This window comes from Aphis gossypii, chromosome 2, assembly GCF_020184175.1.
Source record: "Aphis gossypii isolate Hap1 chromosome 2, ASM2018417v2, whole genome shotgun sequence".
Taxonomy (NCBI): Eukaryota; Metazoa; Arthropoda; class Insecta; order Hemiptera; family Aphididae; genus Aphis; species Aphis gossypii.
In genome coordinates, this window is record NC_065531.1 from 49,445,156 (window position 1) to 49,469,718 (window position 24,563).

Sequence of the window (24,563 nt, forward strand, 5' to 3'; positions counted from 1 at the left end):
ATTATTTATTATTTTTTACCATGGAAAAATAACAATACTGCCATACTATATAGGTATATAAAATATTATTCAAATAATTACCATTTAACCAAGTTAAAATATAATAGAGATTTTATCATCATTTATTTTCTTATTCAACAAAGGTGCTTTGTATTTTTTTTATATTTTGTGATACAAATCATACCTATTTATTTTAACTAGTTTATTGATTTACCTTTCCATATCTCATGCCTCAGTAAAAATAAAACAAAATTTTTTAAATATTGTTTACCCTTATTATTTTTAAGTTTTTACTTTTTTGAATGAAAAAATACATTTTTAATTTTATACTATGAAGCAGAATATTTTTCAAAGTATTTTGATACATAAAAATCGAAATTTGTACGAGTATTTCATAAGTTGTAAGTATTTAACGTTTAGGTTAGTGGAGTAACTGATCAATATAATAGGTATTCTAGTATCTTTCTACTCCGATTAAATACATATTATATACGTATAACTCGTAAAATACTCATCTGAATTTCAATTTTCATGTATCGAAATACTTTGAAAAAATATGCTATTCAAGCATATGAAATTAAAAATGCATGTTATCATTTAGTAGTAAAAGTAAAAACCTTTAAAAAATAAATTTTCAAAACATAAATAGATTTTGAAATGATGAGTGTTGTTCTCTATAAAATATTGCCTGTTTAATTGAGTATATGTATAATATATATATACATACATTATATACACTATAGTACCTGTAGGTATGTTACCCAAAATACATTGCTGTCATAAATTTCACGGATTCCGTGACTTGTACGACATCTATATTCACATACACGGTACAGAAGCTGCGTATCTTCGTAACTATTACCATGCGGTGGTTAAGCCAAAAATTAACCTCGGTGTAACTTTTCACAAAAGACTAACGGGATTAAAACTTTCCGGATGGGAGCCCTAGTCGCGTGCGTATAGTGTGTACATATAACTGTATAGACTTTTGTTGTTTTATATCTTATGATCTGCGGACTAATACATAATATACTACATGAGCCCACCACGGCGCTATAGTGTATAATATGTAATCAAACTTCCTGATTCCAATTGTCTAATAGGCATATGTATACACATTGCACTTATGTATACAGTATTATAGTAGATCCAATCAAAAGTTGATTTTTTGTTGGTAAAATGGCTGATACTGAGAAACAAAAATTTAAGGTGTGCTATAGAGATCGGTGATGGTAGAGAATTAATCGAAATTGACCGGAGTTCTGTAGGGTTATATATATATATATATATATACGCCAATATCGTACGATATAATCGTGGTATAACAATAATATGACATGACTTCAAGATGCATATAGGTATACACCGCACTGCGGGTATAAAACTGCCCAGACGAATCGAGTTTGAGAACTTTTGAACCGCAAAACCATAATAATAATAATAATAGTAACAATACGTAAGTTGTATTACTCTAAGCGTGCATGTTGAAGCTTGTTTAATGCGATAAGAAATGAAGTGACTTATCGAAGGATTTTGTGGTATAGTATCCGTGTTGTATACGCGACACCTATATATCCGTTGATACATTTACGGTTACAAAATCACTCTTGTCAATCATATTATTATACAAACGATCCACGATTGTTTAAGTAGCTGGCCTGCTTGCCATCGTCTAGTTCGACCGTGACACGTATTCTACTCCGTTCGATTGCTTTTTTGTCGGCATCATGGCTATACGGAAGTGTAAAAAATATGTAATGGTACCTATAATACATATAATATATATATGACTGAATTTTTTCGAGTCAGTATCTCCAATCTCCACTCATATCAATTACATATTATGCATTTGCTAAATCTGAAATTTTTAAATCAGTAGTTACTATATTATTGAGCAATAGATATAAATTAGAAAATATTTCAAAAGAAACTATAACACATGATTTCGATTTATCTATTAATAAATATATGTATATATATATCACTCCATAGGTTCCAAATAATGATTGAAAAAATTAATAATAATCATAATAACAATAATTAATATTCGTTCGTCTTATATGGAGACAAAAGACGAGTGCACATCTTGTTAGGTTAGGTATAATCACATTCTTATAATTTATATTGGTATACAATTATTATATTTTCATGTTCTTCCTGCTTGTTTGTTTAATATACTTTTTCCGCTGCCCCTGCGTTATCACTTCAGTTCAATAAACTGGTCTCGGGTGTTATTTAATTTATTTGGAAGCATTATTATATTATATACACTATACAGACGCTATTGTTGTCGAGACTTGAACCAAGGCCAATTGTGTCGTAGCACGAGTGTGTGTACACACGTACATCATGTAGAAGGAACCATGCTATTATGATTGTTATTACAACTAGAAAGGGATATATATTATATAAGGGTCGATATACTGGTGCAAGTAATAACTAACAATAATAATAATAATCCAAAGTACTATTGTCCACGGCATCAAGAGAACCTAATATTAACCGTTCATTCAAATTTCACGGTGACGGGGATGTTAGGAGAACGATTTACAGACCTCCCACGTGCCGGGTAGATTTTTATATTGTTGGACCACACATCCGGTTTCTGTGAGAAACTTTTTTTACATATTCCTTGACAGTATGACTTATATACCTTAATCTTCAGACGAATCTATAAAAGTCAGTATGGTACATTACTACTATATAGTTAACTTAGTTGGGCGGTGATTGATTTATATTTCGAAAATATAGGACAATATAGATTTCATCCTTATACCTGACACAAGAACACATTTTTGTTACTTGTATTTAAATAGGCACTAATACATTTTCATTTACATTTTTATTCTTTTGGTCTATGCGTATAAACAGTGTAATATTTGAATAAATATTTATAAATAAGTGGTTACATAATAATGTATACCGAATTTAATTTCAATAGTCAATTTTCTTAATATTTGTTTCCATTTATGAATTACCTACTTTTTATTTTATGTTATTTTATAGTCAAAGGTATTGCTTGAACAAATTAAACAAATATAAATCTACTTAGTTGAATATTACTTGCTGTGTTCATGCTTTTATATATAAACTAGGTAATAGAGTATTTATTGGATAATCTATGTGTACATCAAAGCTACAAACATATTAATGGTACCTACATTAGTTGATGAGTAGTCTGAATTGTAATACGTACCTATACTAATTTAGGTGTCATATCAAATATTTTTATTGTAATAAGTACAAATAAATATAATTTGTATCAATTGTATCATAATTATATTTAATTGAGTTTTACTCTAAATCAACTACAATCTATAAATCTATGTTTTTTAGATTGATTAAAATTTAACTTCTATTAATATGTTTAATGGTGGTCATGAAATATTGATTGACTATAACATGAAACTAATTTATACACTAAACGATATAATCCAAATTTGCGAAATTCTGTGAGATTATAATGTATTCTGAATATAATGTAATTTAGAAAGTGTAAAGGAAATCAAATTTAACCTTTGTGACATTTATTGAATATTACTGCTTGTATTAAAATGATAATTTAAGGAAAAAATTAAACTGGAAAATTTTGTACTTCCATTTAATATAATGATGTCTTCATGTTTAATATTTTTGATGGCTGAAAATGTAGGAATACATTAATAGTTATTGTTAAATTACATTTGATTATACCTATCATTACATATTATGAAAATGTGATTTCATTAACATGGACCATGGTGTATGGTACTTTTTATAAACTGTTAGATTTGTTACATTATCATCTACCAAAACATCAACATAATAAATAATAATCTCATTAATAGTATGTTGTCATTTGCATAATATATGTGAATATAGTTATTAAATTGATGACATTTTATTATTTGTGTTAAAATATACTATAAAATAAAAACCTACGAGGCTATATTTTTACAATAGGTATTATGTAACTTCTAATCAATATGAATTTATAAAAAGGTGCTGTTTTTCCAAATATTTTTAATAACATTTATTCTGTAGGTAGGTACGTATGTTTTATATATTGATCAATTTTATGCTTAAAAATGTTATACTATTTTTAGCTATTGCTTCACAAACAGCGTTCAGTGTACTTCGCGATCTTTCGTTTCTTTCGACTTTGAAAACAAATATACTCTGATAATAAATTATCCCACTTTTGTTATTAAAAAATAAAAAAATAGTTACTTTAGCAGCTTATAGGTACGTAGTTATTAACTGTCTCTTTAATTTTTTCGAAAAATATGTTATACCACTTTGTGCTTTAAGTTAATTTTCAATTCCTATATTATTTAAACATATATATTATAACCTTGCTATCATACAATGGGTAATTGTAAATGTTTCTACAAGCATATTATGATAATATGATTTAAATTAAATATAATTATTTAACATTTGTCATATAGCCATATTATAATTAACAATTCTTTCAATATTATATTTGTCTGATCTCTCTGAAATTGCTGTTGCATATTTATTGTAATATGAATTTGACATACATATTAAAGCATTGTACTTACCACGTAATAGTTGTAAGTTTAAGTTATACAGAAAAAGTTTTACACAAAGTTTATACTACCGCAAAAAGTTTTGACAGCTTACTTTAGTATGGCAGTTTTTTATTCATTGATACCCGTTTTTGGATGTTTCGGTTTTTTCTATTGCTTGTGCATACATTTGTGGAATCTTTTATAAAAAGCAAAAGCTTCTGCATATACGTTTTAATGTTAAGAGCTGTAGGAGTGCAAAGTTAAATTAGATGTGTGTGAGCGTTAATAAATTATTGGTTTTACGAAATATAGTATTTTGAAAAGTTTGATTTTTGGCATTACCTAAAAAGTAAAGCATCATAGAAATTATTAAATTATTTTCGTTAACGTCAATCAAAATGACCCAGGAAAATTTAAGAGGGCCGATAAATATTCATTAATTATGCAGCGTAGAAAATATTACTGCAAAAACCTGTTCATTTGCTGGATATCCCAAGGGAAAATACTATTTTCAGTGCGTTTATGAAAATTAAAAAATATTTTACCTCTATAATTTTGTGCATAAAATTAAATTTTGTCTACGTACATTAAATGAGTTACTATCGATTTCACCCAGTGGTTAAATTATGTTCGAATGTGGCGAAGGGAGGAATTAACAACTATACAAAGACATGTAATTAGAAAATTAAACAATTATATTACATAACATATTTTTTTAATAAAATTAGGATCAAAAACAATAAGAATATTTAATTCTATATGTTTACTTAACATAGGTATAAAAGCAAACTTGAACGCTGTTTTAGTTTTTCTCAGGTTTCCTCTTTGAAAAAATATGGGTTACTGGTTAATTTTTCCGAGTATCTTGGGCAATTAATTAGTTTTACGTTTATTATTACAATTTGTAATACCTACTATTGTAATAAATAATGGTATGATATAACATAATTTATTCGATATAAATACAAAATATATAGATAAAATTATCATTAATTATGCTATTAAATGAAAAAAAAAAACTATTACAACTTTTATTATGCATATAAAAAGTTATTATACTGTTTGATATATTAGCTATTATAAATTCTTATTGTTTTTAAATTAAAAATATTGTTATTAGGTACTAAATACATACTATACTTATTAGTTTCTAGTATAGCGATACTATCATGTTTATGTAAAAGCAAACATTAATGATATTAAGTATATTATGCCTTTATTGTAGAAATGGTTCGTAAGTAATACCTAGGTTGTGTTGTTATTTTAATTTAAAAATTTAGTTTAAAAAAAAAGCAGAAACTAAACTATTACATTCCAAAACGTATAATATTGTTATTGTTTTATTTTGTAGGTTACCCAGCTGGATATTGTTCTGTTATTTTATACGCTCTTCTTGTATAATTTGTATATATAGCTTTTATATTTCCAGTAAATATCAACGAATTTCCATGTTTAATTATACACATTAATTGAATAGGAACATTGAGTAAACGTATTCTCTATACAATGCATATTATATAGTTTCTACGCAATTTAAAAAGTAATGAAGAGTATTAGGTAATTAGTTTCGATCAAATTGTATTTTTAATCAAAGGAGAGAAGCTATTACGGTGGTGTTTGAGGTCCGAATGAAGCAACAAATAAGAAAGAAAGAAAAAATAGATATAATTAAACCAAAAAGGCGTATAAAGACTGTCGAGTTGAAATTGTCATTATACAAGTAAAATACATCAGGTGGCATTTTGTGATAACCTACCATTCGTTGTCAAGTGGACAAAAAAAGCACACGTGTTAAGATAAAGTCCTTTATTTTTATGGTTTATAGGACAATAGTATCATAAATAATATAATATATTGTTACTATTGCCAAAGTTTTTCGCATAAATACCAACAAAATCGAATCTCTCATTGCTCATTAGCTTTGATAGTTATACTGTAAATTTGTTTTTATAAGTTAATCACTTTAAATCATCGTACTTATAATTATCGTCAAATTGAGTCAGTTTTAATTGTCATATGTATATTACTTCAAAGAATCTATAGAATTAAATATGTATTCTATTAACATAGGTTCCGTTCTATATAAATTAAATAATTGAAAACATACTCCATACAATATCGACTATTGACAGACAACAGTAGATTGTTGATATAGAAATGCGTTATGATTTTATAATAGTTATAATTTATATTTATCTAAGTAAATACATGAAATTGTATCGAAATAAGAATATAAAAATCTCTATAATATACAAATTTAATAGATTTTTCAGAAAAAATAATAATACAATTTTTAATTTCAATATATTCAATAACATATTTATAATTTATTTGAATATTTTTTTGATTTATGAATTTAATGATTTAAAATTAATCAATATAATATTTATATAGTTTTAGGTATTTGTATAGTACAATATAATATAGGTACATAAATATAACATAAAAAGTGTATTACTATTTATAGTTAATCTCCGAGTGTTACGTGTTAATAAAGAATAGTTTTTAATCAATGGTAAGCACTTTAGCAAATTGTAAAAATGTTTTTATTTTTTGTTTTAAATAAAACACGTAGGTATTACTATAATACTGATATTACATGAAATTTAACAGCGCGAAATCGCATAATTAATTATATTCGACATTATATTTTGTATGTGTCAAATCCTAAATAATGTTACCTCATCATGTCTGTACATGTTCCTATGAGATTTACTGTAGACAATATTTGTCGTGTTCAAATTATCCTGATGACGATTTTGATTGACTCTTTGGGGTCTTAATACAATATGTATTAATGTAATATGTAAATATAAATAGTAATATCTTTAACGAGTGGCTTGTACTAAGCTGGTAATGGATCGAAGCAACCGTATAGTAATGCACTATAGTAAATAGTAATTTAATTCGTAACCGATTGGCTTCTACTTCGTCTTACAAATTAAATTCGTAATTCCATCTTTCATCGGTGTTTTCTTTTTCCTTGTTCTACAGACCACACTTCAAACATTTTAGCTTTTTCTTAAACAGTTATTTTTCTTTCTGAATTTTGTTAATAATAATGTTTATTCATTCGAGTTTATATTTTCCGTATTTAGTTTAAACAGGATAAAGTGTATTCATGAAATATAACCAGTCGTAATAATTATTTAATCATTTTACTATCGTTATAATTAGTTTTATAAATGCGACAGTAGATTTTTATTGCTACGAGAGCTAATAAAAACTTAACTGCCTTAAAAATAATAATTGTTAATAAAAACATACATACTATATACTATATAGTTGTTTACTTACTTAAATATATATATATATATATATATATATATATATACTTTTTCTTATACATGTATGTATGCGTTTAGTGTAGTATCTTTACAATATTGAATATATTATAAATTAATAACAATTTATTCACGTGTTTGTGGATGATATATTATTAGTAAGGACTATAAATAACATAATATTGAATTACGTTTACTCGTAGGTTATTTTTTTTTCACATAATCAAAATAAGCTGATGAGTTGCAAATTTGTAATTAAATGCTACTAAATCATAATTTACTATACTATATAACTATTAGCTACCATGTATTATGCACACACTAACGTATACGGTATACGTATATAAAATCGTGTAGGTTTTATTATAACTATCGGACACGAGCGAGTGTTACTATATATACGTATTATACATCCAAGGACAAAACGCACGTGACCGATCGAACGTCACGTAATTTTAAAATCTATAACCCTATCAATACGGATACTCATTTCAATGCAGAAACGCGAATGCTTGTTTTCGTTTCCGTTGAGAGATCGATCAAATCATATTTTATTGTTATGAAAATGAATATTATAAAATTTGAAAGGTAGATATATGTAGTATAGAGTAATAAAGACATATAATATTTAAGCGAGGTCATAAAACTTAAACCAAATGTAACAGATGAATGATAAATACGAAAACTCGCGAACACAAATAACGAAAAGGCGGTGTTGGACGTGAACAACGGGGATTTTCGCGTAAAACTCGTAAAGGATATGTGGTAAGACTAAAGCGTTGGTGGTGTTGGTGGTGGTATGGCGGCGGCGGTGGTGGTCGGTATTATCGACAACCGTGAAAACGCGTACGGAAAAATGTTCACGATACGTCAGCTCGTTCTCTCTCGAGACTTTTGCAGGGCGCTTTTGAGTTTTCGACATTCCAATATCCATGTTACTGCGTGTTTACAAAGAACTTCCACAAAAACGAGTCGTGTATCACCGGAAGTGCGATTAAAGGTTGTTATCACATACTTATAGTCCAAAATAGAATCGAACTGATCAAGCGACACAAAATGTTCAATTTATTACTTAATATATACTCGTTTACTCATAAACTATTTTAAATAGAAGTCTCTACGTACACTTAGGAACGAAATGGAATTGAGTCGAATAGAAATAATGCCGACAATTTTTTTAACGGATTTCAATGAGTTATACGTACATTTTCAAACCATATATAGTTCTATTTGGTATTGAACTTTAAGGTGGTTACTCTATAATACCGTGTATCACTCGTTATGAGATAACAATTTGTATTGTATTAAATTATTATGAAAATATTAACTTATTTCCTATTTTACTTTAAAAGTTAATGATTTTAAACATTACGAAATACAAAATGTTATGATATTTTGAAGTACACTATGTACAATACAATATAAAAAGCAACTAAAAATGAAAACATATCTTAGTAAATATATGTTAAGCCAAAGTTCTAATTGTTATCGTGCAATTTTTAATTGATCCAATTCGAATTATTTCAATAAATGTTAGGATGAAAGTCATTTTTCTTTCGAATGGAGAATTTAAATTCTGTTCTTTCGTTTTGTACGATAATGACCATGTGCAAAAACCTCAAAAATAATTATAATATAATTTCGAAGATCGACTATTAATGTTTTGCGTTTTTGTGTACCCGAGTAAGCGCGTCATCATATCCTCGGCCATCTCTACGATGTATCACGAATTTATTCATATTATTCTTAATACGCGTTAGATTGAAACACGTTGTACGTTGTTTTCCACGCGTCGCTGAGTCATGCCAAGACGCTCAGCATAATTTTGAAGTTTTTTGCGTGTTATATTCGTCCACGTCCGTCGGTCGTCGCAAAGAAACAACAATGGCGTGTCTGCAACTCTGCAATTTCGAGTAGTAAAAAGTGAAATGACACGCGTATCTGTGTGATATCATCGTATAACACATTTTGCACGATTATTAAAACTAGACGACAGTGAAGTTTTTTATCCTCAAACTATATACGTTTATTTGTGTTTTGTGTTTATAATAGTTGAGTAATTAAAAACGTACATGTATATAATATATTATATCCCGCTTCGTACTGCTTGTATGCAATGTTAGTCTAAAGAAGAAGTAATAAGAACTATCTTAATGCCATGGAATGTAGTTTCTATCTACTTTTAGACAGATATCACATATATTCGTACCTAGTTATTAATTTTTGTTTGGCTTTAAGAGTAGGTGATACAATAATTATATTTACAATACAAACGTAACTAATTAATATATTTTAAATTATTATGGTAATTATTCTGGCTATTAACCTTGAGTATTAAAATATTGAGTATTTATTCATTGGTAATTCTGAAAAAAAAATACAAAATATTACATATATGAGCGTATTGATAGCTAGATAATCTCGCAAAAAAACAAAATTACCATCGTTGAGTAAAACTTCACTTAAGCTTTTCGATTCAATTGTAAAATTTAACTGATATAGTTTTAAAATCTAGAATTTTAGCTGCGTGAAAATAATGTATTATAAAATATCACTGAAAATTCTTTGAAGTTTTTAAATAAATGTCTTGAAAAATTAAATCAGTACAAAAAAAGTGCTATATATATATATATATAACGGATACATTTATATATCTACAGGAAAGTGTTTAAAGAATTTAGAAAACGCATTAGAGTTTGAAGATGTCGTTGACATTTTGTAATAATTGTCATCTGTAACCTTTATTGAATTTCATTATTTTAAAGAAGTCGACAAAAGAAGAAAGTAACTTTGAGTGGCTGTGCCGAGACAAATTTCGTCACTGGTTCACTTTAAACAGCGTTGACGGTTTTTACTCTGGATTTTACGTTTAATTGGCTTTCGTTCGCTATTACAGTTCTCTTTTATGTACATGCCTTTTTAAAGGAGCCTTATTAAAAAGGAATCTTTATAAAAAAATCTTTATGTTCTCTTGTTCTATTAAGCGTAAGTATATAATATGAGAATATTTTCGTGAAATAATTTCACCCTTGGTCGTATAATTACTGTATTCTATGTAATGTACTCACTCGTGTGTGTTCGTATGTGCGTGTGTTTATGTTTATGTTTTTTAATAATAGTACCGTCGCGAAGAGAAATAAAGGTTTTCGCATTAATAATAATTGTTTACCGGTCGGGCGAGAGAAAATTTAATGCTCGTTTTCTCGCCCTTCCTCGAGATATATAATATAAATAATATAATATATATACGAACGCGTTTAATACGTCGCATATACATATACATTAACACAAACCCATATATATGTACATACGGTTAAAGGTTGGGTAGTTTTTTTTTCTCGTTTTGTTTTTATTTTTTATGGAAGGTGGTGCCTATCGCAACCGTATAACGTTATAAAGCGGAGACACCCTTTTTTTTTCATGATACTGTTATATATGCTATATTATATACTCGTATGTGTTTATAATATAAAATATTTATTATATAAATTTACACGAATCATTGCACAGGAGAAAATGCATTTTTCCTATATATTATAATTGTTTATGCATATTTATTTATTTTTTAAATATTATCATCGTGCACAAACACCGGAAGTTGAATAATATTCTTTTCTGTGACGACGGATGAACGGTGTCCGATTTGTCGTACGTGCGCACGTGAATAAAAGGAATATAACCGATACATATACCGCTTTTATATACAATACTATATACTACATCTATTTTAATTACATCCATGATGCAATATACATCACTGTCGTTTATATTAATATTATAAAAAATGAAAATCATAAACCATGTTTCGTCAGATATATTAAAGAATTCTCTGGTGCATAGTATTGCAATTATAGTATGTAGTTCAAAATGTTACCGCATTCGAGTCTAATAACTCTTATTACTATGTATTTGGAATTATCGTACGTAAATACTAAATTCAAGTATAGAAAAATGTTGTGTTTGCAAACTCGCAGTAATAGGATTAACACTATAGTCGTTTGTGTACCTATAGGTTATATATACATAATATTTTAAGCTCATTATTAACAAAAAATGCACTAATACATTTTAAACATTCTACATTTTTTCTACTGAACTATAGAATCCGTCCATTGTATTACATTTTTAAAATTATTTGGAATTTCTTTCGATTCGGGTACATTATTGATGCACCGTATTAGTGGTTTGTAAATATTTCATATGATATTTTTTATGGTCAACAATTGAAATAATTTTTATAATAATTTTTATTTTTTTGCTATACTAATGGTCTTTTAAATGTAGCAGTTTTCCAATGATTTAACCAATGATTTAACTTAACCCTGATTTAAGCATTACTTTTGTAATTTATTTTACGAAACAAATATCATATAGTATAAAGGTCACATATTTTATTGTTTCAAAAAATGTGAAAGCTTTCCAACATAATCAAAAAATATTTATGATATAATATATTTGTATACATACAAATTTACTCAAATTGTTCGTTAAAAAAAAGTTGAGAGACTCTAATTATAATATTTTGATAACTCTGTTTAATGTATTTGATGTATAATACATTAGTAGATTTTAACGATTAGCTTTTTTTTTATATTCCGTGTCTCCATTATCTTCTAAGTAGTTTATAAATACCATTAGGTATTATGGTTAATTTGAGAAACTATAATGCTGAAAAAACTTAAATACGCTTTTTTTCTGTTTTTATCTTACTTATTATTATTTTGTTTTCTATTCACCTTATTTTCTCCATCATTTTTCTTAACATCATAGACGAATCTGGATTTTATTTCAGAATATCAGTGACTAGGAATGCTCAATACTATACCGTTGGTATTTATAAAGAAAAACTTTACTAATTATATTGGAACACAAACCATCAGCTGCTGAACTGTTCAAAGTCTTATCGAATAATAATCTTAAAAGTTTTGCGAAAATTCGTATATTTAATAAAAAAAATTTGTTTAAAGCTTAAAAATTAAACCACACAAAAGGTTTTTGGTACCCATATACGAATTCAAAGAAAACAATAACTAAACACTACACGGATACTGCTAGTACAGTTTTGTTTCGACAACAACCGATATCAATCGATCTTTGTTTTTGTCTTTGAATTCGAAAACATTGATGCACCTATCTAAATAAGTTGATTTATAGTAGATATATATTGTAGGATACAATATTCTGAAGGAATTTTGGTTATGTAAACATTTTTATTAAGATTGGTAAACTTGTAGTATATCAAATTATAATGTGTATTTAATTTCGGAATTTTATTTTGTACATTTTATTAAGATAATAGATATACAATTTATATCTAGCACATGATCATAAAACTAATATATATATATATATTTATAATATAATGTATTGTATTAATTAAGCCGCATATTATATACAAGATATTTTATGCAAATGCAGTTTGTGGTGTTTGTTAAAAATATAAACAGTATTGTCGTTCAAAAAACGTTTCTTAATAAACTTTATGAAAATGGGAAACTGCAAATGCGTTTTCTGCTTCTTATCTCAATTCATCATGTGATATTAAATGTATGTATATTACCATCACATTCTGGTTGAATACTGTAGCAGTGTATCCTGTACTGGAAATTATTATTATTAAAGTCGCGATATTTTATTGGCGATCACATGGAAAAATACATAGTCATCCGTCTTGTGGTCTCTGAGAATTGTTTTCATTTTTATTGTGTACACCCCCGGCTTTGTTGGTCGACCGATCAGTATTTCGTCACATCAATTACAGCCCGCCCGCGTGCTGAAAATCGGATTATGATTGTCGGCCGCGGGATTCTCTGCTCATTTTCACTGTCGACAATGTTATAGTTTCACGCCTAAACAATCCCGGTCGTAGTGTATAGTATTATATTGTGCCCAATAATACCATGTAGCAACCAGTGCAGTGGCGTGCACCATAATATATTATACGTGCAGGTATGTATATATCGGTAACCGCTATTTGTTCTAGCCGAGAAACACTTATAGAAAATGATTTATGACCGTTTATGGATTTGTGAGCGCGTAACGATGATTTATTTTTGGTCTATACCTATACCGCCGATGTGCGCGGCCAGTGTACATCATGTATATATATGTATATATGAATGTGTGTGTTTCAGTGACGATGCGATAGGGTTGTGGGGTGTGTTGTTAGAGTTAGGCATACGTATAACCTGTGCCGAGGCGAGTGATTGATGAGTGAGGGGGTTGAGCGCCGCGACTTGCATGTGTGTACCACACCTCGCGGTCAGTGTTGGGAATTCGTGTTAACGTATTCGGCCACCCATAATGACAATCGGCTGGTGGTGGAGAGGAAAGGCGCGTCTGTTTTTTGACGTGACCCGGCGTGTAGCTTATGATTATATTATAATATAATATTAATATGCGTATAATACCTAATTAATAATAAGCAACAGACGGCGGCAGTCATCAATTGACGAATCTTAGGTATTTAATAGTATATTATTACGTTATGAATACCTACTATTGCCAACGCGGTGTATACTACGCCGAGACGAATGTTTTTAAATATATGCAATTCACTTACGAACCTCGTGTGATTATTTTTTTTTTTTTGTAAAGAAAAATATTCATTTACCTTTCTCCCCGCACATATATTATTATTATTTAATATTCCTGCCGTAGATTTTAACTTTTTTCCTTCTTTCCAACCCTTGTGTGGCCGTATTCCTTGTTTACCAACAACGTATTATGGAGAATGCCGCCTTTTGTTGACATAATAACGTAAATGGAGATTAAGTGCAAACTTCAAAATAATTTATCCAACGAAAGTCTCTTTTATACATATATTACGTATATATTTTTCGTCAATACGTCTTACAAAACTGACAATAACTGAATAAAATTACTAAATCCAATTTGCTCTGTTTAAAATATATAACGCGTTCTAAATCTTTAATAGTTTTTTGGCGTCAATAAATATAACTTTGTTATAGAGAATTCTTATTATATATAGTCAATACATTTTTACTTCTAACTTACTTAACTAATTATTATTTATCACAATTTTAAATCCACTTCATATATTTTTTTTGCATTCTGGTTTTTGTATCTTATTTGAATATACGTTTTTTACTTATGTTTATAATTCACTTTGTTTTATAATAATAAAATACTTTTTATTCGTATACATAGGTACCTGTTTAAAATATATGAACATTCATTGCATTACCATGCAAAATATTCTTGATTGTTTTTAAGATAACTTCGATGGGGAAAAAATATACCTTTTTAAATATATAGGTACATTTATAATATCGCAAGTATAAATTATGTAAATGTAATGGTTTACAGTTAAAAATAATATTACGTGTAAAATATATAATAAAATAACTAAGATACATTGTTAATCACGATGTCTGTATAGTATTTTATGTTAATATGCGATGTTCAAGTACCTACAAATATTTATTTTTACATTTTCTACAAACATGTTACAAATTCATGTATTATGGACATTGTTTTACATTTAAACTATATTTTAATCGATTATATTGTAACATGCAAAAAATTTTTGTACTCGTATATTGTACGAATTCACATGTTATTATATACATTCTACCAAGATATGTGTGGTGATGTGTTGAGTTCTCTTTAGACTTGATTATTGTATTTAATATTATTTCGAATAAAAATGTATGATTTATCTTTGGTGTGCAATCCTCCCAAGTGACGACCGAAAAAAATAGATTAAGAAAATAAATAACAGACAATAACGGACAATGAATTATGTTTTCGTGAATTTACCAGGACCGTTGTACACTTTGCACTCCAGGACATCAAGTTGGTTTGTGCGGACGTCGGTAAATAGCAAACGTGAAAATATGATTTATGTTTCGGTGGGTTTCAATTTTATTCTACTTCCCGGTAGTCAAGTTCAAGGGTGAGTGATTCATTATGTTTTTTCACTGCAGACCTCGCAGAAATTCTCATTTCCGACGGTTTCTCGATTTCCGGCCAACCGCGTGTTTGTGCGGCACAGTTAATTAGAAACTCTCTGCGCCATCTTTCGTGCGTATAAACAATGACGTTGTAATTTTGTTTCTATATATAATAATATGTATTGTAAAGTATGTGTCTCGACATATTTCGCTACCGATGCTGCTAATGTCTTAAGCTAAGTCTCGACTGCTGTGGTCTTTATATTATTTCTCGTGTGTACTGTATATTGCAGAATATAAGTACCGGGTTTTGGTTAAATATACGTCTCGTGGTCTTATATTAAATGCGCGTCAGTTGATTCGTTTTTCACATATAACTGAAATGCCAACAATGTAAATCTGTAAATCGTAATATAAAGTTTTAATAATATTGTTTGCTATCTTAAATACATTTTCTAATTATTTTATGATTTAAACGTACCTGTCATAATATGTCTGATCAGCAGAACTGCGTATGGCGTTATCGGGAAAAACAAATTGTGTGGTTCCAAAATGTGTTTGGCTATAAGTACGATCTTTGAAATATTATAGTTATGCGCGAGAACATATCATTGGTATTTTCTGGACATCGTATTCAATAAATATAAGAATTACACACACATACACACTATGCGATATTATTCTGCAGAGGTTTCCCAGCTGGAGATGAAATATCCTGCATTCTTCGTTGTAAAAACTTAATGTATCAACCTATATATGATACGACCAACAAATATCATATTTTAAACTGCGTCGTAAAATTGAATTCGAAAATAAAATCGTCGTAAAACCGATGAATTTTACCATGTACCTATACATAATAAAAGTTTAGTTTTCAATTTAAATTTCAAACACTAGTAGTTTATTGATCGACGTGTTTCTGTATTGTTTTAACGACCAATTTTTATAGTAGTTACTTATATAATATAATGTATTAACGCGTTGAGCATAATAACTGCTGAAAGATATACAGAATTACAATCGTATGCTATTAATGATAATCATCTTTTAATATTTCACTCGATCGTTCGGGTCACGTGTATCATATAACTCAAAATTATGCAATATTATTGGACTTTGTGGATGATGACAATATTAATTGTCTAGTATCAATCGGTCTGTGTTGCAACGGTGCATGAATTCCGGTTGAACTTTTGCATATATATATATATATATATATATATATAAGATGCAAAACGAACTTCCGTGTCACCGCATACATGGCGAATCAGCGTGCCAAGTATCGGTTTAGCGTTTGCTCCCGGTCTAATTAACACTGTAGACCGCAGAAGGGTGCAATCCCAGTTCCGGATAAACATTCTGTCACAGTAAGCCATGCACCGGGATCGAGCTAGCGTGTGTTGGATAATTGTCATCGATTGATTGCTGATGTGCATATGTCTAAATAACTGTAGTACATATAATTTAAAATATAATATGCACTATTATATTTGTTAGGTTAGACAAAGAATGAGATTCGAACGATCGCGTTGAATTCTACAATGGATAATATATATTTTCACAATGTTTATGACTCCGATAAAATAGCGTTGGCGTTAAGGTGACATATTTTAAAAATAATACAATTAAAGTGTACGGCAACTTAAATTTCAAAAGATATCGCTGAATTTACAGAATATATAATAGTAAAACAAATTATAACATATTTTTTCTATCATAATATATCATGTATCAACTACTTATACCTACATGTTAGTTTTTTTTTGAGTTCGATAAATAATTAAAAAAAATAAATCTTTAATAAACTATAATTTATTGACACTAAGCAAAGATTTGTTACACAATTTATGTGTCTAAAACACCGCTTGTATTCATATTTTGTTTTAAAGTTTGTCTAACGAAATATCAAAACTTTTAAAACTGATATACCTACTACAAATACCTACTTAAATTGAAAACTATTACTTATAAATTTGATCAATGATTATTTGATCATAAAAAAAACTAAAACAATAATAAATTAGTAAACTTTTTTAACGAAAATATAAGTATTAAAGTTTGTGGTCTGGCATGTTATAATAATATTATATAATAACAGAAAAATAAATTGTGCATGATATTTTGACGAGTTATTGTAACTCAGTATATACTCCTCCTGACATTGTTATTATTGTTATTATAATTATTATTGTAACTTTATAGGTGGGCATAACATGTTTGTATTTCGGCTGTTTGGTTAATTATAAATTATAATATACATATACATACAGACGGCGAGATATAACGTAAGACAGATACAGCCAACGAATCAAACCGTCACAAATATTATTGCGAGTAGGTACGTTGTTATTATAATATATATATATATATATATTATATATACAATACACCTATATGAGAATAATAGATTTATGGTTATCAGACTACGGCAATAATATTATTATTTTGTATAGTGACAGTCCGTATTACTGCGCTGACGTATCGCCTCGGGATACTTGTCTTATAATACGTTCACCGACCGCAGCTGCACGTATAGGTATACTCGTTATATACTCGTATATAACACTAAATTAATCCATTTTCGCACAAGTCGCTGACCTGTACTCGTCTGTTGAAGTCATGAGACTTAATAATAAGTACATATCTAATATCTAATGTATATAATATAATATTATATTTATTATAAATAAATCGAGCGTATAACCACCATTAATGGTTTAATTTTTAATTTTGTTCGTGTATTACATTCGTTATACATATATATAATATAGTTTTCAACTGGTAATATTTTTAATGACCTTCAAATTGACCATTGATTTTTCGTATAAATAATTTTCCGAGCAAAAAGTTTTAGTCAAAGACGATTTAAAATGTTCTTGCCATAGAATGACTTTTGAATGTTCCTTTGCATTATTTATTACAATTTTATATTTTTTTATAAGACTATATATTGAATCGACGACAACGACGACGACTGACTAAAATACGACAGCCTCTCCTTAATCGTCATCAGCAGAAACCCACGTGGGACGTATCCCAACGACTGGAGGTGTGTATGTTTTGTGGGTGTAGGGTTGTTCGCGAGGGGTTGTCATGGTCGGCAAACTTTATATCCTCGAAGCGGAGTCGCTATAGTAAATTATCAGCCGCTAGGCCGTGACTTTTGTGTGTTGCTGCAGGGGGGGTGATCAAAGCACCGGCACCTGCACCACCGCCAGAATAAAATGTCTGACTTCCGGCTCGACGTGTACATATACACACTGTCGTTTCCGTTAAGCCCACCCACACCCGCCGTCGCTGAATTTGCCATTCGAATTGGATGTATCACGGGAAACGCTTCGCGGGTAAGAACAAAAGCGCCTACGTTTTTGGTGTGTTTATATAGTGTGCGTATGTACATGAACGATAGTAATAATTCTTATATAATACACATAATATTACTATCGCAACAAACACGCCGGCTACCTACGCAAATCTCGGAACGTTGTCTTTCCGTTTCACGGTCGCATATAATAATATAACACACACGGGCGTGATACGTATAAAACAATAATCAAAAACTATATACTGTTTTATATGTTTAATACGTGTATTATATTCGTACGTGTATATTTATGTTGTACGCTTCGTGCAGTGTGTCTAGCAGTAAAAGGGAAAAGGGTATAGCACTCTCCTGCGTGTAATTGTGACGACCATACATTCGACTTTTGAAGACGCATACCGATCGTTAAGTGTGTGCGCGTGTAGGCGTATTTTATTCAACAATATTAATTCTCTTACACTGAAATCGTGTTTAGTGGACCGATTTTGGAACTTGAATTTTCTCTCGTTCAGTGGGATGAAAATAAATTAAGATGAATGTATACATAAACATAGTATAAAACATAATGTTATATTCAGTTGAAAGGACGGTCTTGAAATAATTTCATCGTTTTAAGCTCTTTGGATCTATAATTATAATAGGTATCAGCTATTATTCATATATTTTATAAATACTCATATCTATATTGAGCAATCATTTGTAAGCCAAAAATATGATTTAAATTCAAAGTATCAGGACCTAGTATTTTAAATTATAAACCCGTGTAATTTTGATAAAATTAATTACATTTTTTGTATTTTTTTTTTTATAAGCACGCAACACTATACGTTTGCGTCAAAACCGATCAAGTTTTTAATGAACCGTTATTATCTATTTATAATCGTTGTGATCATCTGTAATATATTTGTTATGTATTCATGTCTGGTCATTTACGAGTCACTTACTGCACTGCACGTAACCTTTTCATACGTCTGCAATTCGCAGAACGTTTAAGACACGATATAAAAAGTACTGTAATAAAGTGGGGAACAGCAACCGACCAGCAATTACCACTGACGATTTAGATGTGTACGACTAGTGAATGTTTCTAATATATGTGCATTGTCACGGTAATATTGTAACGTGTGATAGACAAAATTGAGATATCCATGTGAGACTTAAATAAAATGATTTTTTTCAACTTAAAAACTCGATATTTAAATATTTTAATATCTTAAAAACTGTAACATTTTTGAAAAATGTTTACATAATTTTAAGTCATCAAAAATAATATTGTTTAAAAAACGAAAACTATGCAGCCCCATTCCACTCGTCTAAAATTTAAATGATTATAACTATATTATTACTACTTAATCAACATTTTGATTTCTGTATATCAAAATTATACTACGAGAAAAATATTATTCCAAAATGTTAAGAACTCTTAAAGTAATAATGATAAGAAATAGTAATAATAATGTTTTAAAAAATGTTATTTTTAATGATTTAAAGTAAGAAAAAAAAAACTTAAATAACTATCGCAATAATAAATCTGGTGTGTTAAAATCGTCTGTATAATATAATTACCGACGAGCCGTTTAAATACAATTTATAATTATATAATATCATGGTTTATCACAGTGCATATTATAGCATAATATTATTATTATACCTAATATTATATATAAATCCACGAGACGTTCATCTAAATCGAAATACTTATATTAGTTATGCAACATATAATTTTGAAGTGGTATAATATAATTTCGTATATGTTTCGAATCGTTCTCCCGTCTTGTCTTAAATATATGTGTATTGAAAAATGACACAAACTTAACGTCAAATGTTTTACGTACGAATCGCCTTCCATGCATAATATATTATGACGTGTTATAAATAAGTATTAATGCATGTGCGTTTATACATATATTAGAGGTATACGAGAATTATGAGGGATAAAAATTGAAAAATTACTCATATTATTTAAAATGTTACTCTGTATATGCTAAGAAAATTCTATTATTCTTATGTTTTCCATTACCATTTTTTATGGCCGTTATTCTGAGAAAATATTTTTCATTAGACATAATATAATATATATATATATATATATATATATATATTAAATACACCAACACAATATTATAAAACACGAGTTCTTTTAAAAAATATAAAAGTAAGGTCATTAAGTTTCGTTAAAAGGGTAAAAGTTTGTTTGGTCTTAATAAGATTTAATTATTTTGTTTTAAATAAAAATTATAGTATTACACGCACGATGTTAGTTAAAAATTAACTTATAATATATTTTAAATTATTGTACACATTATGTACCATTTAAATCTATTATTTTTTGAATTAATATTTTTAGTTTTTAATATCTCATTATTTACTACCTACATGATGGCTAATAACAATATAACAACCGTCGTGGTTCAAACTTTGTTCAATATATATTGTTGTTGTTTTTTTTTTTTTTTGTTTGGCTTTTGTTTAATTCGATAAAAGTTTGTCTGAAATCGAATAAGTGTTTAAAGCTTTTAAGTCGTGTGACTTTCGTTGTATTTGTTTTTTTCGGACCTTTCGAAATGAAATAGTATTGTAATCCAAAATATAGCTGTTCGGTATAGGTAACATGGGGATTACGCGGCTTAGCGGTGCGTATTGCTTTGCACCAAAATTATAGCGGGTTATCCCGCAGCAGGTAAACGTGCTAATAGTTTCATTTATCGATTCAGAAATTACGGTTGCCTTGAGATACATTTTTCGTCTTCGGATTGGAGATTTTTAGCGAGAAAATCTGCTTTCGGTATTATATTATTTAGCCTTGCTTCGTCGCCCAAAGTGCAGATTTGCCGCAAAAAAAAAGCACAACAGTAATACTAACAATAACAAAATAACGACAAAATAACATCCGGTCTGATACAGTTTTCACTAATGACGATCGGACGCGCGAGGCTCTATATTGATTATATTGTAGCTTCGTATAAATCACTTAGGGACTGTGACGCGAGCGTGTTTTTATATACGTATTATCATTATTACAACTATATTCGCTCAGTTGGCGTATATATACAGTAAATCACACATAATAGCAATGTATAAATGTTTCGTTTCGACCGTCCACAGTACTATACTATAGCTATTCGAGTAGCTATTATTGCTGTTATAATATTATATGTTTCAATACGAGGTGAGTATAGAGCAACGGTTTGATACAATGTGTATATTATATTCAAATTCGATTTCAAATAGGCATTCGCACTCTGTATAATGCGTGTATTATACATATATTATATTATGTATACGTCTAACGTTCTAAGCAGCTCGCCGGTTGAATACGTAAACGATCGCGAAATCATTACGAATTGATGAGCAGAGAAAAATGCCTCGTAGTATACTCTTGGAAAAATCGTGTTACTTTCGGCGTGTATGTATAGGTCGTTACGATGAAAGCAATAGGACATCGCGTAGTCCGACCGAAATAACTCCACGTCATCGAAATCCCGGAAAACGTTACGAAACACTGCACGGAAAAAGGAAAAAACCTTTAGGGACGAAGTTCCATCACGTCTCGAACCTCATTAGTAGCGAGTCCCTCGGCCAAAAATGTGTACGCCGTTGAATTAACTCCTAATGAAATCTCAGCGATCCTTCCGCCCTGCAAATACGTCTACCAGTCTATGAACCAGCACAGTACGTCTGAGCACATACGAATGGTTCGAAATTAGTTTTGATTATAGAAAAAAAAAAAGTTTAAAACTCGGCCCTGTGTCCTGTGGTGCACTCGACTTTTCTTTCTCAAAAATTTCATAGTAAACGAAAACTCTAAATTTACTTTCGTCGGTTCAGCAATAGAAATATTAAAGAAAGAATCTATATCATTTTTGTTATAAAATTACATTTTTACTTATTAATTAGGTCACGCTGAAGCCCTAAAACCAAAAATCTTACAATATTATAATATAGTGTTATAGTGTACCTACTGTTTTTATAATAATTATTGCATTGTGCATAGAAGTTATTAGCGTTCAAATATATATATTGATCGTAGCAATAACTAATATTTTGAATGGTATTATTTGTCTGATATAAATTTTACTTATGAAAAGCTATGTCGAAATACAACGTATTTGTAGTCAACAAATCACGGCCATATTTTGTCATTTACAATTAACCTACATAATTCAACGCAAGATAAAACAAAAATACGATATGTCATGCACTTAAAAATTAAAAAAAAAAAAAATGCTAAAATGCATTAAGATAATTTTATTGACATACCAACAAAATATGTCAAATGATAATACTAAAAATTTTAAGTAGACTTTTACCGAGATAATGTGTGTCTTATATTTTGTTTTTGAGAACTTATGCTCGTATATATTGATCTGTGATAAGATGATTAATCCAATGACATTTCAGACGCGATAATTATCGAATCCTTTAGACTTATATATATAATAATAATAATTAAAATTAAGAATATAAAATTAATAGTTGTGCTTCATCAAAAAAGTTAAATAACGTTTGCGCGAGCGTATTCATGACAGTGTTTCATTTTTGCAGGCCAGACATGAGGGAACAACTACGGTTAGAGTCGCTTACGACCTTCCCGCGTACGTCTCGGCCAAAGCTGCCACTGCCGTCGTCGTCCGACCGTCGCTGACACTGCTGATATCGCGCCGTTACCACAACAACATTAACGCGCCCGACCAGTGACCTCCACCAACACAAAAATAACAACTGTGTCGAGTGCCAACATCGCCGCAAAAGTCACCCTCCATCAACGATGAAAATCGCGTCGTACCTTTACCGCCGCAAGTCGGCACTACTCAAAGGCCTGGTGCTCGGATGCACCGTCTGGTTGACGGTCACCGTTTTGCTCTTCATGGAGGACAGGCGAATCACGCCCGCGTCCAACGACCTGTCCGCCGCCGGCGCTTATCAGCAACAGCAACCGGTGGCGGCGGCGCAGCGGCGCGTGCCCGACGACTCGGACGTCGACAACAGGTTGCTGGACGACGAGTTCCCGCTGGAGGGCGGTGTCGAACAGCAGCCGGCCGCCCCGGTGATCGTCCCGCAGCAGACCAGGACGTCGTCGAGAAGGTCCCAAGCCGGTGCCGCGGCCGCGGGGCTCCAGAACGGCGAAGGGGTCCTGCCGCAGCCCAACAGGGGTGGCGCCGAAGACGAGGGCCGTAAATCGTACGGCGAAATGGGCAAACCGGTCGTGTTGCCCGCCAACCTGACGGCCGACGTCAAGAAGCTCGTCGACGAGGGCTGGAAGAACAACGCGTTCAACCAGTACGCTAGTGATCTCATATCGCTGCACAGATCGTTGCCAGATCCCAGGGACGAATGGTGAGTGGCCTTCTCGTATAAACTTATAGACTATATTATATTATAACATTAGATTATACCTATGAAATAAACGTCACTGCGATGCATTGAGTATTATTGATGCGACACATTATGATTTTTCAAAATTTTTTGCCGTATTGCATACGCTAAAAAAACCGTTTTTGAGTAGGTATTATTGAGTTCTTACGAC

At 29.9% G+C, this 24,563-nt stretch overlaps 1 protein-coding gene across 3 annotated transcripts in view; it reads left to right on the forward strand.

Annotated features, from left to right (window-relative positions):
• LOC114119271 (putative polypeptide N-acetylgalactosaminyltransferase 9) overlaps positions 1-24,563 on the forward strand; it is a 120,112-nt gene that overhangs the window by 28,457 nt on the left and 67,092 nt on the right. For all 3 annotated transcript variants that reach the window (XM_027980779.2, XM_027980778.2, XM_027980780.2), the window contains exon 3: positions 23,582-24,373. In XM_027980779.2, coding sequence (XP_027836580.2) covers positions 23,805-24,373 — 569 coding nt within the window. In that variant the 5' untranslated portion in view covers positions 23,582-23,804. The remainder of the gene's footprint in view (positions 1-23,581; positions 24,374-24,563) is intronic.